Genomic DNA, 15,610 nt, shown 5'->3' on the forward strand with positions numbered 1-15,610 from the left:
TGGTTTCACCCACCATTGCTTTTGTGTCATAAGTACAGATCTCAACACAGTGGAAAAGGAATAAAACAGTTTTTACCTTGCAGACTCCCAGAAAATTCATGTTTCAGAGACCCCCAAGGTTCCTTAGACCACACTTTGAGAACCAGGACTTGACTTCATACCACTTAGAGGGCCAGGAGGGAAGGAGCAAAAAATGAAGAACCAAAAGAGTGCAAGACAAACCAAAGCAAAAACCATGCGCTGAAGGGAAGTTTTATTTCAGTTTACTCTGATGCCTTTATAAATAGTAAACATGTGTGTATATGACATTATGTTTAGGTGTTTGGTGTCTCCCTCCTGTGACTTAAAAATTAACTAAAAGGTTTTTTTCCAAAAGAGCAAATAACTGGAACTCCCCGAATGACCTCAACAGTAGAATGAAGAAATAAATGGTGGTATATTCATGCCATGAAATACTTCATGCTATAATATGGATGACTCTTACAAACATTGCTGAGCAAAAGAAACTTGATATCAGAAAACAAACGGTATGATTCCATTTATGTAGAGTTCAAAAATAGGCATAGCCAATCTCTGATCTTAGAAGCAAGGTGGTATTAATTTAGGGAAAGGCCTGAGTAGAGGCATCAGGGGACTTCCAGCAGGCTGTGGTTAGTCTGTTTCTTAAAACATGTGCTGGTTACATGGTGTATGCAAATTGTGAAATCCATCACACTGTTTATTGGTTATACCTCAATAAATTTTTTTTCAAAATAAAATGTATCAAAAAAGTGACTATGCACAATATTCTTTCATCTTTCCATGTGTAGTCAGATTAACTATCATGGCCCTAAGACAGCAGTATTAATTTACAGACTGCCACAAGTCTGACTTTTGCCATAGCACATGCACGCGTTACTACACTAGAAAGAGAACCCAACATTTATCATGCAGGATCTTTCCCAGCCCATGTAATCCTGGGCAATGCAGCCAGCTCAACAAAAGGGTCTGGTCAGACTCGTCATCTCATAGGCTCAAATAGGGTCCCACTACCCTCAATCTGATACCCAGTGCTGCTGAGGTGGGCACCAGATACCTATGGATTCCTAAGCTACCCTTCCCTAACCATGGTCATACTGTATCTACCTATCCCAAAGACTAGGATCCATCTCATTTTGATATGATTGTTTGGATCAAGTCCAAATTTTCTATCTTCCTGAGAAGGATTTTGGGTGTCTGATCCCTGTGGGGGATCCCCACTGAAAATGGTCTCACTTCCTTAAGCCCCAGTCTCCATGGTTTTCTCTTCTTGCTCCCATCTTCTAACTCTACCTCCACTGCCCCCTGCCATATGATTTTCCAACTCAGATCCAAGGAAGTCTCAGGGCTGAATCTACATGGGTCATCATAATGGTCCCATATCCTGAGGTCTGGTCACATCAGGTACTTACAGGGTCTTTGCGAGCCTTGTTGTAACAGTCTAAGTCCTCCAATATGCTTTTATTCAACATGAGGGTGCTGACAAGATTTTCCACACCAGGAGTATCCAACAGAGTGGCAAATCTTATATTAATGGACCTGGGTAAGGAGAGGAATGTATTTTTAAGTTAAAGTACTAAATATGTATTCCTCCCCAAATGGAGACAGAATTGTAACATATCACACTTATATAAAATAATATCCAGTAAAGTATGTTTATATAACACTGGGGTTTGAGTAATTATAAAAGTAACTCATTTCATTATAGAAAACCTGAAACACAAAAAAGTGTGAAGAATAAGGTAAATATCACTGATAATGCCATTAACCAAAGACAACACAGATACTTTAAATACATTTAATTTAAAATAGCACTATGATTTATTTCATAAACAGAGTCAAAATCCTTCCAATTTTTAAATTATGTTAGGAAGAAGTCACGTTGCACCAGGGCTGGCTTCATGAGTGTGGGACGCAGGGGGCGGCACAGTGCTGTGTGCTTTTTAGAGCCTCACACTCAGAGTTTATTGCTCTGAGGCCACCGTTCAAAAATTCTTAATAATTTTATCTTTGACTTCATGCTTTTAAGTGAAGTTGAGTGACACAATGGAGCATGTCAGGGGCCTTGGAGCCTCTGCTCACGTGTGCTCCCCACGGTCTCTCCATGATGGTTTTCTCCCACCTGTTCCCTGCCCCTGGCACCCTGGGCCCTAGACAGCCTCCCCATTCCTGCCTCATGACAGCTGCCTCCTCCTTCTGTCAGGGGTGACATTGGTTGCTTTGGTTGGGGGAAGCCCGTGTTCAGCCAACACCCAGTGGGGTTCCTGGACAAGGGTATAGAGAGGCTCATGAGTCAGCTACATGACACATGGAGTCTCTGGTCAGACCAAGGGGGTGGCTGTCCCCACCCTGGGCAGGGAGCGCCATGGCGTGTTCGGCTAGCAACTCAGTGTGGACCTCCTACCCATCCCCCACCCAGGTGTTCAGTGCATCCTGGTGCAGAGGTTGCAAGCCCTTAGTTGGATGCCTGTTTGCCATGGGTTGCAGCTCATGGGAAGGAGAGACTGACTGCCCCACACCAGGCCAGAGCCTCACATTTTCATTTTGTAATGGGTCCTGTATATTATGTAGGTAGCCTTGCAGTGAATTCTCCGCAGTTACTAGGGTATTATTACTCAATGGGACAATGCCATTCCTCCTCGTGCTGATACAATAAAATATCCTAATCTATTTAACTTTTAACTGTAGGGAACATCTGTGCTTAAATTTTAATACATGCTTCCATATTATGAACAAAGTATCATATTTGCAAAGAACAATATCTATATCTATTATTAACTAATAAAAAGATTAACAATTAATACCATCTTAATAATGTTTATGAGCAATTTTAAGTGAAAGATAAGAACTTGGTTGTTTTACGACCAACTTACACCAAACTCTAGTTCAGTGGATTAAAGATATAAATGTAACAAACAAGACCACAAAAGCACTAGAAAAATACACAAGCAAATTAAAAACATATATCCACACAAAACCTGTACATGAATGTTCATAGCAGCATTATTCACAATAGCCCAAGAGAAAACAACCCAAATGCCCATCAATTGATGAATGGATAAACAGAGTATGATTTTTACATACAACAGAACACTATTCAGCCATAAAAGAAAATAAAGTACTGATGCATACTCCAACATGCATGAACTTTAAAAACATTGTGCGAAGTGAGAGAAACCACATACAAAAGGCCACGTGCTGTGTAATTCCATTTATATGAAATGTCCAGAATAGGCAAATTTACAGTGATAGAAAGTGGGTTAGTGATTGTTGGGGGCTGAGGGGAGAAGAGAATGGGAGTGACAGCTTGACAGGTACAGGGTGTCCTTTGGGTGATACAAATGTTTTAGAATCAGATGGACGTGGTAACTGCACAATGCTGTAACTCTACTACAAACCACTGAATTGTACACTTGAAGTGGGCAAACTGTATGGCATGTGAATTACATCTCAATAAAGCTGTTACAAAAATATGTGTAATGCCAAAATAATTGAAAGGAAAAGGGAATGGCAACTAATAGCAAAAAAATAAGTTGGCATAGCTATATAAATATCAGATAAACCAGATCTTAAGGCAAAAATCGTGAGGAAAAGGTCTTTATTTGATAATAAAAGTTCACTAGGACGATATAACAATACCATATCTATAGGTGTCTAACAATAAAGCTCCAGGATACTGAAGTAAAAATGGACAGGCTTATGAGAAGAGTTTGAAATTCACCATCATACTGGTAGAGTTTAATACGCCTCTCTCAGAAACTGCTGTCAGACAACACATTTAAGATACTGTGGAAGATCTGGATAAACTTAAGCTAAAGTACACTACATCCCCCAAATGAAAACGACATGGCCATCTAACAGTCATCTCACTGTTTCCATTCCAAAGCCCTCCACCCAGCTGTCTTTCCTGTCTTAGGTAATGACAACTCCATCCTTCCAGTGGTTCAGGCCCAGACCTTTGGCTTCATCTGTTTTCTTGCACACCTCTCTTTCAGCCTAACCTTGGGCTGGCTCTACTTTCAAAATGCATCTAAGAATGGAATGACTTCTTAAGACCTCCAATGCTAGTCCAGCCTCCACCACCTCTCTCCTGGGTTGCTAGAACAGCATCTAGTGTCTCTCCACATTTCTGCCATTGTCCCTGACAAGCCGTCTTCCACCAATTTGCTAGAGCAATGCTTATCAAATGTTAAGTCAGATCACAAGACTCTTATATTCAAATTCCCAGTAATAGAGGTGTTCTTAACCTCTTTTATGTGTATGACCCCTCTCAGAATGTTTTTAAATGCATAAACTAAGATACATAAGATTATAATATATGAGCTTCATTAAACAAACATGATGCAGCAGGGAGTCTAATAATTACCATAATTTTGCTACGTTGACGAGCATAAGCTTGCACTCCCCAGTAAAAGCCAAAGTTCTACAGTGGCTGAAAGCCCCCTCTCTGACTCTCCATGACCACAGCCTCCATCCCTGTGCCCTCCCTCTGGGATTGCTGCTTGCTCTGACTCATCTCCAAATAGTTGGCTTCTTGGTTTCCCTGCTCTGCTGCACAGGCCACTGTGCTGTTCCTCAAACATGCCAGACATAGTCCCTCATCAGAAGTTCCTACTTCAGGAAGTTCCTACCTCATCAGAAGGTCCTACTTCATCAGAAGTTCTTACCTCATCAGAAGTTCCTACCTCATCAGAAGGTCCTACCTCATCAGAATTCCCTACCTGAGGAAGTTCCTACCTCATCAGAAGTTCCTGCCTCATCATAAGTTCTTACCTCATCAGAAGTTCCTACCTCATCAGAAGTTACCTCATCAGAAGTTCCTACCTGTAATTCTCCTCCAGCAAATCTATGAGCCTGTTCCATCACCTCAACATTGAGTCTTTGCTGAAACTTCACCCTCTCAATGACGCCCTTCCTGACCCTGATCCCCTATTTAAAATTTGGGCCCTGACCTTCCATCCTTATTCCCTGTTCTATTTTTCTCTACAGCACTTCCTACTTTGTCTGTTTTTCACTGCTTGTCTCCTCCCACTAGAATAAAACTTGACAAAGATGGGAGTGTTGGCCTATTTGCTCACTGCTGCCACCTCATGGCTAGAGCAATGCCTGGCACGTGGTAGATGCTCAATAAATAGCTGTTAAGTGAACTAATCATGAAGCTTGCATGGAGATAGAGAGCTTCCCCATGCTTATTACATTTTTTTTTAACATATAATAAATACTACAACTGAGTTATAAAGAGTGTTGTTGGATACTAGACTGGAAAGTGAGAGTAAGTGGACCTCTTCCCCCAGCAAGGCTTGAAGCTCAGACCATATCATGGTCCACTCTAAAAGGCCAGGGCTTTTCGTGGCCTACAGTGGTGCCCAATAAATGTTCAGTGGGACATGGGGCTATCTTCCTGCAAAGTAGCACAAAACTGCAAACATCGTTTCACCAGTCTGTCCATGGAAATCTACTGTTGATCAGGGGTCACAACCATTTTGCATTCATCTCTGCTATTCATATTCACCAAAGAGGAATATTTCAGAGCTTTCCTTTGTTCCTAGAATTTCAGCGGGAGGAATGGGCTATGGCTGTATGTTTGTGCCCTCCTCTAAAATGACACTGTCCAGTACAAGTGCCTGTACACTTGAAATCTGGCACTCAGAATTGAGATGTGCTGTAAGAATAAAATATCCACTGAATTGTGGACTTGGTACAAGAAAGCAATATAAAGTATCTCATTCGTGCTTTTTAAATATTGATTACACGCTGAAACGATATTTTGGATATAACGGGTTAAATAAGAAATAAATGTTACAATTAATTTCACCTACTTTTTGATTTTTAAATTAATGTGGCTATTCAAAAATCTAAAATTACACATGTGGCTCACAGTGTATTCCTACTGGATGGGGCTGCTCTCTATGTCCATATGTGCCTCTGAGAACTATTTCCCAAAAGGTTTTTACTCAGCTCAAAAAGCAGAATGTAGGCTGGCTGGGTGAGGTGGCTCACATCTGTAATCCCAGCACTTTGGGAGGCCAAGGCAGGAGGACCACTTGAGACCAGGAGTTCAAGACCAGCCCGGCTGACATGGTGAAACTCCATCTCTACTAAAAATACAAAAATTAGCCGTGCATGGTGGCTCATGCCTGTAATCCCAGCTACTTGGTTGGCCAAGGCACTAGAATCACTTGAACCCAGAACCCAGGAGACAGAGGTTGCAGTGAGTCGAAATCGTGCCACTGCACTCCAGCCTGGGCAAAAGAGTGAGACTCTATCAAAAAAAAAAAAAAAAAAAAAAATCAGAATGTAAGTCTTATTCCACATGTTATTCCACATGTGACCTTTTTTTGGCAGGCTCTGAGGCAAGGTGGTTGTATATATACTATTCCTTTCACATTGGGTGCTGAGAACAGCAGCCTGTTTGTTTTCGCTTTAACTAGAATGAGATGTGGGGGACCTGAGGAGGAGGTGGTCTAGCTCCCTCCTTTTCTGGGTAAAGGGTGGAAGAGGTGTGGATTCTTAGTGTGTTCTGATAGCCATGTGTCACTATGCACTTGTTCTTTGTGTCTTCACATCTCCTCCTGTTGCATTTTAAGGCATTTTCATAATATGTGGTTTTGCCTAATAAAGCATTCTCATAGCAAAAAACAAACAAACAAAAACGGGACACATACTTGTTGCTACATGGGTATTTCCTTTACAAAGGAAATTGCTTTTAATTGCTTCTAATTGCTTCTACATAGCAATTGGCAGGCAAAAGTGAAAAATGAATACATATAAGAAATAAACTCTTAATTAAGACATATTTCCTTAAAATCAATGATTAAAATGGATTCATTAAGAATTATTCATTCACTCCATCACAAATATTTATTAAACATCTGCTGTGTGCCCTGCATGTTGTGGGTGCTGAGGATACATCAGGGAACCAGACAGTCCACAATTTCTGCTCTCGTGGAGCTGAACTGCTACTGACTCCAGACCATATTCTGAGAAATAATTCTGAAATTCTTTAAAGTTTTAAATAAGGCATATGAGGTTAGAAGCGGACCAATTGTTATGGAGACCTTCATCTGTGTTTTTGCTAGAGAAAGCCCCTTGAAAAATACAATGACTTTAAGACAAAGTTGTAAGGATGCATACTATTTTATTCTCAACAAAAAACACTAATTAAAATCCTTAATTAAAGTGACATGGATCTCAAAATATATATTATGTCATCCGTACCAACAGAATACTGTTGTCAAATTATCAAGCAGCTATCTTTATTTCTTACCCTATTCTCAGATAAATCATCAAGATTTAGAGTATTCATTGAGGGTCTATAAAATGATGCCAAGACCTTCTGTGGAATGAACTTTAAATCTGCTAATTAAATATCCAATAAAACAAAGTCTGCTTCAATGATTATGTACCGACTTAGGCCTGGCAGGACCTCAGAAGATGGTGGCTCATTGGATGCACCTAAACGTGGCCCTACTTTCATCTCTCTGCAAGTTTCCAATAGAAAGTTGCTTCTTTCATTTTGGTCATTCTTTCATTTTAGCCATTATGGTAGCTCTCATCTTTCAGTCCCATGGCCTATAGCCAGGAAGGAGAACATTCCCACCTCCCTCTACCCGTTCCACATATCACCTTGCCTGACCTTCCCAGAAGCGAATGTGTACTCAGTAACCAGAAGGGTTTAGCATTCTTTTCCCAAGGGTGCAAGCATGGTTCTAAAGCCACCTTGAATCAGTGAGGGAGATTAGCTATGTACCATGCTGTTTTGGTTACTGTAGCCCTGCAGTATAGTTTGAAGTCAGGTAGGGTGATGCCTCCAGCTTTGTTCTTTTTGCTTAGGATTGCCTTGGCTATTCTGGCTCTTTTTGGGGTCCATATGAATATTAAAATAGTTTTTTCTAGTTCTGTGAAGACTGTCAATGGTAGTTTAATAGGAATAGTATTGAATCTATAAATTGCTTTGGCAGTATGGTCATTTTAATGATATTGATTCTTTCTATCCATGAGCATGGACTGTTTTTCCATTTGTTTGTGTCATCTCTGATTTCTTTGAGCAGTGTTTTGTAGTTCTCCTTGTAGAGATCTTTCATCTCTCATTGGTTAGATGTATTCCTAGGTATATTATTTATTTTTTGTGGCAATTGTGAATGGGACTGCACTCTTGATTTGACTCTAGGCTTGACTGTGGTTGGTGTATAGGAATATTAGTGATTTTTGCACACTGATTTTGTATCCTGAGACTTGGCTGAAGTTGTTTCTCAGCTTAAGGAGCTTTGGGGCAGAGACGATGAGATTTTCAAGATACGGGATCATGTCATCTGTAAACAAGAATAGTTTGACTTCCTCTCTTCCTATCTGGATGCCCTTTATGTCTTGCAGAAAATAGGGCAATTTTTTAATACCAGTAAATAAAAATGAAATGACAGGGAGAAGAAAAAGTGATTTGAGTCTTTCTGAATTCCAAAGAAGTGATCATCGTAATAGAATGATGAAACGATTTGACAGCCATTAGTATTCCAGTTTAAATAAAAAATAGAGAAAGAAAGAAAACAAAACCCACAAAATTAAAAATGAAGTTTCTATTGGGTTCTGTTCAAGGTGGCTGATTAAAAGCAGAAGGGGCCAAGGACTGATGATGTTAAAACATTCTCCACAATAACACAGGCCTGAAATAGGTACAATGGTAACTTTCTGTGTGGACCACCCACAGAAAAGCAAAGAAAACAGAAATGGCGAGGGGAGGAATTGCTTAAAGGACAACCAGCTAAATGCATTTTATTTACTGAGCCAAGTTGATGGCTGTATGATCTAACTCAGCAGTAAATATTTATTTATAAAAAATAATTCCTAGCACAATAAATATTGGTTAGCCAAATACATCTGAAACGTTTCCCCACATTTAAAATGTCAAATTCCGGAAAAGCATCATGTGAAAGGGTGGCAAGATGGAACGGGTGACCAATTCACCTGAATTTGTTCTCTGCTAATGAATAAACAAGAGGACAGAAAAGCCAGTGGGTAGGTCAAGAATGAGCAAGCAGCGGAAATAGAAAAAGAATCATCTATAGCACACACTCACCCCGTATTAAGTTTGGAAATGTCCTAGAGGTTAATATATGAAGAAAATGTATCATAAAGGAAGCATTTAATTTATCCACAATTAAAGTGCAAGTTAACATAAACATTAGGAAATGTTCTCCTCTCAAAGGCCCGTAGTCATTAAACAAAAGGAGAGGGAACCTGGGTGTAGAGTGTGTTGACAGAAGAGGTAGCCATCACTAATGACTGAATGAATAATTTGTCCCAATGCTCACTAGCACAGCCAGAGGGCAGACGACAGACACAAATATAATTTCCCAAGGGAAGAAGAACGAAATTAGGTGGAGGACCAGAACATGAGGTCATGAAATTTAAAGTAACCAAACTTAAGAGCAGAAACAATTCATCCCAAATGTCAAGAGAAGTGAAGCAAAAAATAGAACATGATACATTTTTAAAGAGTAGTTGTGGAGGACCTGTGCCCTCACCATGCCCAAGTGGCTCCTCCTCACCTCCTTCAGGTCTTTACTCATGGCCACCCTTCCTGTCACCCTAGGCAAAACGGCAGCCCCTCTCCCACTCAGCAGTTCTGATCCCCTCTCCACACCTGCTATACTCTTCACGTTCGCCCTCAGTGCCTACACACTGTGCATTTGATCTCTTTCCTTTACATCTTTCTCCACCATCTAGAATGTAGGCCCCCCATAAGGGCAAGAATTTCTATCTGTTTGCATCATTTCTGTTTCCCCAGCACCTGGAATAGGGCTGGCACACGTATGCAGTCAGTGCTGTGGATTTTACTGGATGAATGAGGGGGGTTTGCTGGGGCCTCTGGGAAGGAAAACAGACATCAGCCAGCGCTCTCCTCCTGCACCCCGGAACCCAGTGGCCATTTTGTCAAGGTGATTGACGTCAATTTCAGGATGGAGGGAGGGTGGAAGAAAGGAAAGAAACCAAGATCCTGGAGATACAAACTCTAAAGCCCCGCCTATCTCCAGACCTCCTGCTTATGTGAGCCAGTACATGTCCTACAGTGGAAGCCATTCTGAGTTGGTTTTTCTTTCCCTTCCAAATGAAAGCATTCTCATTGTTAATCTAAATTTCGAAATGCAAAAAATGGTTTTAGAAAACCACAGGTGGAAGGTGTGTATGAAAAAAGGGCCAGGAACTAGAAACAAGCAAGAGAAACTAAAGCATTACTTGGTATAAATACAAAAAAATATGTAAAACTGTTATAGTCCACATATTCTTACAAATCTAACCAAAAGGTTATATTTATATATAGAAGAAACTTAATAACTCAACAGTACCAAAAAATTACTAGATCATAAAAGGTTTAAAGTAGGTGTGGCCTTTAAACTTCTAAAATTGTCTAGAAAAAGAAATAAATATAAAATAAAAGAATAAAAAGCAAAGTAGGTATGGCTTATATGTTTTATAGAAAATCTGTATTTGGAAGACAGAGAAACACAATTCTTTTTTAAAAAATTAATTTAATTCTAAGTTCCAGGATACATGTGCAGGACAAACATACGTTACATAGTGTGCCATGGTGGTTTGTTGCACCTGTCAACCCATCACCTAGGTATTAAGCCCAGCGTGCATTAGCTACTTACCCTGATGCTCTCCCTCCCCTCAGACACCCACTGACAGGCCCCAGTGTGTGTTGTTCCCCCACCCCCTGCCCCCGCATGTGTTCATGGGTTCTCATCATTCAGCTCCCACTTATAAGTGAGAACATGCGGTGTAGTTTTCTGTTCCTGTGTTAGTTTGCTGAGGATAAGGGCTTCCAGCTCCATCCATGTCCCTGCAAAGGACATGATCTTGTTTCTTTTTATGGCTGCATAGTATTCCATGGTATCATAGTATTCCATGGTACCACATTTTCTTTATCCAGTCTATCAGTGATGGACATTTGGGTTAATTCCGTGTCTTTGCAATTATGAATGGTGCTGCAATGAACATATGCGTGCATGTAAAATAGAATGATTTATATTCCTTTGGGTATATACCCAGAAACAGGATTGCTAGGTCAAATGGTATCTCTGGTTCTAGGTTTTTGAGGAATCAGCACACTGTCTTCCACAATGGTTGGACTAATTTACATTCCCACCAACAGTGTAAAATTGTTGCTATTTCTCCATAGTCTTGCCAGCATCTGTTGTTGCTTGACTTTTTAATAATCGCCATTCTGACTGGCATAAGATGCTATCTCTTTGTGGTTTTGATTTGCATTTCTCTAATGATCAGTGATTTTGAGCTTTTTTTCATGTTTGTTGGCCACATGAATGTCTTCTCTTGAGAAGTGTCTGTTCATGGTCCTTTGCCCACTTTTTAATGGGGTTGTTTTTTTTCTTGTAAATTTGTTTAAGTTCCTTGTAGATTCTGCGTATCAGACTTTTGTCAGATGGATAGATTGCAAAAATTTTCTCACATTCTGAAGGTTGTCTGCTCACTCTGATGATAAGTTTCTTTTGTAATAAATCACAATTCTTTTCTACCAGATGACGTACCCATTAAAAAAGCAGAAGCCTCGGCTGGGCACGGTGGCTCACGCCTGTAATCTCAGCACTTTGGGAGGCTGAGGTGGACGGATCACGAGGTCAGGAGATCAAGACCATCCTGGCTAACATGGTGAAACCCCGTCTCTACTAAAAATAAAAAAAAAATTTGCCAGGCGTCATGGCGGGTGCCTGTAGTCCCAGCTAGTTGGGAGGCTGAGGCAGGAGAATGGCGTGAACCCACGAGGCGGAGCTTGCAGTGAGCCAAGATCACACCATTGCACTCCAGCCTGGGCAACAGAGCGAGACTCCATCTCAAAAAAAAAAAACAAAAAAAACCCCGAAGCCCCTACAGTGCTTCTCAAACTTTTAATGTGCATGAAAGTCGACTGGTGCACTTGTTAGCAACACAGATTCAGAAAACCTGGGGTAGGGCCTGGGATTCCGCATTTTAGCAAAGTCTCAGCAGATGCTGCTGCTGCTGATCCCTGGACCACATTTGCAGTGGAACTGAAGAGCATATGAAGAAAGAACTGTCCTTGAGTAAAATGAGGTAACCTTGAGAAGGGAAGCTAGGTACTAAGGAGCAAGAAGGAGGAATATTCCATGGTCCATGATGGTCGTATGCCCAGCCCACCACGATGGCCTTCTTTAAGGGACAAACAAGCTCTTGTAAAGCCTCACTTTCTAAAAGCCAGGTGTGAGTCTTCCCAGATACAAAGGGTGCACGTCACTGAGCATCACTGGATAGTGCTCTGACTTACAAGGACCCTGGCTGCTGCACCTGGGCTCCTCTTGCACTCCTGGCTGACATGCAGGTGCAGGGGACTGACTGGAAACATCTTGGCACTTCAAGAGAATGCCATGGGGACGCGAGGACAGAAGGGGAAGGCGCTGTGCAGGCACTGCCAGCTCGGGGTAACTGATGCCAGGAACCCAGCAAGGTGATGGGAAGTCTTCTTTAAGGTCGCTCCCACTCTCACATTTCTGAACTTCATTTTGCGTGATATGAAATTCCATCAAATTCATTTGTTAGCATACTCATTGTTTTAAAAAATACAAACATTGCTGGGGTGTAAAGGTGGGGGTTGCTTTCCCTTCTCATCTCTGTAGGAGCCTCTTCGGGTTGGCCACCCTCATTTCTCTCCTCCTCTCCTGCAGCCACGATCAGTTGCCTGGAGAGGGTGCAGGAGTGTGGACTTTAAAAGAGCAAAGGGAAGAACGATATTGTACTCCCTATAGGAACTGAGCAATATTGACAGGCAAAGCTACCATTTTTAACATTAAATGTGTGGTTTTACTAAAAAGATTTTTAGGCTTAGAATACAGTTTTTTTTTTATTATACTTTAAGTTTTAGGGTACATGTGCACAATGTGCAGGTTAGTTACATATGTATACATGTGCCATGTTGGTGTGCTGCACCCATTAACTCGTCATTTAACATTAGGTATATCTCCTAATGCTATCCCTCCCCCATCCCCCTACACCACAACAGGCCCCAGTGTATGATGTTCCCCTTCCTGTGTCCATGTGTTCTCATTGTTCAATTCCCACCTATGAGTGAGAACATGCAGTGTTTGGTTTTTTGTCCTTGGGATAGTTTGCTGAGAATGATGGTTTCCAGCTTCATCCATGTCCCTACAAAGGACATGAACTCATCATTTTTTATGGCTGCATAGTATTCCATGGTGTATATGTGCCACATTTTCTTAATCCAGTCTATCGTTGTTGGACATCTGAGTTGGTTCCAAGTCTTTGCTATTGTGAATAGTGCCGCAATAAACATACGTGTGCATGTGTCTTTATAGCAGCATGATTTATAATCCTTTGGGTATATACCCAGTAATGGGATGGCTGGGTCAAATGGTATTTCTAGTTCTAGATCCATGAGGGATCGCCACACTGACTTCCACAATGGTTGAACTAGTTTACAGTCCCACCAACGGTGTAAAAGTGTTCCTATATCTCCACATCCTCTCCAGCACCTGTTGTTTCCTGACTTTTTAATGATTGCCATTCTAACTGGTGTGAGATGGTATCTCATTGTGGTTTTGATTTGCATTTTTCTGATGGCCAGTGATGATGAGCATTTTTTCATGTGTCTTTTGGCTGCATAAATGTCTTCTTTTGAGAAGTGTCTGTTCATATCCTTTGCCCACTTTTTGATGGGGTTGTTTGTTTTTTTCTTGTAGATTTGTTGGAGCTCATTGTAGATTCTGGATATTAGCCCTTTCTCAGATGAGTAGATTGCAAAAGTTTTCTCCCATTCTGTAGGTTGCCTGTTCACTCTGATGGTAGTTTCTTTTGCTGTGCAGAAGCTCTTTAGTTTAATTAGATCCCATTTGTCAATTTTGGCTTTTGTTGTCATTGCTTTTGGTGTTTTAGGCATGAAGTCCTTGCCCATGCCTATGTCCTGAATGGTATTGCCTAGGTTTTCTTCTAGGGTTTTTATGGTTTTAGGTCTAATATTTAAGTCTTTAATCCATCTTGAATTAATTTTCGTACAAGGTGTAAGGAAGGGATCCAGTTTCAGCTTTCTACATATGGCTAGCCAGTTTTCCCAGCACCATTTATTAAATAGGGAATCCTTTCCCTATTGCTTTTGTCATGTTTGTCAAAGATCAGATGGTTGTAGATATATAGCATTATTTCTGAGGGCTCTGTTCTGTTCCATTGGTCTATATCTCTGTTTTGGTACCAGTACCATGCTGTTTTGGTTACTGTAGCCTTGTAGTATAGTTTGAAGTCAGGTAGCGTGATGCCTCCAGCTTTGTTCTTTTGGCTTAGGATTGACTTGGCGATGTGGGCTCATTTTTGGTTCCATATGAACTTTAAAATAGTTTTTTCCAATTCTGTGAAGAAAGTCATTGGTGGCTTGATGGGGATGGCATTGAATCTACAAATTACCTTGGGCTGTATGGCCATTTTCATGATATTGATTCTTCCTACCCATGAGCATGGAATGTTCTTCCATTTGTTTGTATCCTCTTTTATTTCATTGAGCAGTGGTTTGTAGTTCTCCTTGAAGAGGTCCTTCACGCCCCTTGTAAGTTGGATTCCTAGGTATTTTATTCTCTTTGAAGCAATTGTGAATGGGAGTTCACTCATGATTTGGCTGTCTGTTATTGGTGTATAAGAATGCTTGTGATTTTTGCACATTGATTTTGTATCCTGAGACTTTGCTGAAGTTGCTTATCAGCTTAAGGAGATTTTGGACTGAGACAATGGGGTTTTCTAGATACACAATCATGTCATCTGCAAACAGGGACAATTTGACTTCCTCTTTTCCTAATTGAATACCCTTTATTTCCTTCTCCTGCCTGATTGCCCTGGCCAGAACTTCCAACACTATGTTGAATAGGAGTGGTGAGAGAGGGCATCCCTGTCTTGTGCCAGTTTTCAAAGGGAATGCTTCCAGTTTTGGCCCATTCAGTATGATATTGGCTGTGGGTTTGTCATAGACAGCTCTTATTATTTTGAGATATGTCCCATCAATACCAAATTTATTGAGAGTTTTTAGCATGAAGAGTTGCTGAATTTTGTCAAAGGCCTTTTCTGCATCTATGGAGATAATCATGTGGTTTTTGTCTTTGGTTCTGTCTATATGCTGGATTACATTTATTGATTTGCATATGTTGAACCAGCTTTGCATCCCAGGGATGAAGCCCAGTTGACCATGGTGGATAAGCTTCCTGATGTGCTGCTGGATTCGGTTTGCCAGTACTTTATTGAGGATTTTTGCATCGATGTTCATCAGGGATATTGGCCTAAAATTCTCTTTTTTTGTTGTGTCTCTGCCCAGCTTTGGTATCAGGATGATGCTGGCCTCATAAAATGAGTTAGGGAGGATTCCCTCTTTTTCTATTGATTGGGATAGTTTCAGAAGGAATGGTACCAGCTCCTCCTTGTACCTGTGGTAGAATTCGGATGTGAATCCATCTGGCACTGGACTTTTTTTGGTTGGTAAGCTATTAATTATTGCCTCAATTTCAGAGCCTGTTATTGGTCTATTCAGAGATTCAACTTCTTCCTGGTTTAGTCTTGGGAGGGTGTATGT

General features: G+C 40.9%; 1 protein-coding gene across 1 annotated transcript in view; it reads right to left on the minus strand.

The window, feature by feature from the left end:
• The window catches only part of CFAP61 (cilia and flagella associated protein 61), a 310,458-nt gene that overhangs the window by 177,062 nt on the left and 117,786 nt on the right, over positions 1–15,610 (minus strand). Inside the window, exon 16 of the mRNA XM_032142470.2 lies at positions 1,431–1,557. Within this exon, the coding sequence (XP_031998361.1) occupies positions 1,431–1,557 (127 nt within the window). The remainder of the gene's footprint in view (positions 1–1,430; positions 1,558–15,610) is intronic.

The sequence above is a fragment of the Hylobates moloch genome, unplaced genomic scaffold (genome assembly GCF_009828535.3).
Source record: "Hylobates moloch isolate HMO894 unplaced genomic scaffold, HMol_V3 SCAFFOLD_21, whole genome shotgun sequence".
Taxonomy (NCBI): Eukaryota; Metazoa; Chordata; class Mammalia; order Primates; family Hylobatidae; genus Hylobates; species Hylobates moloch.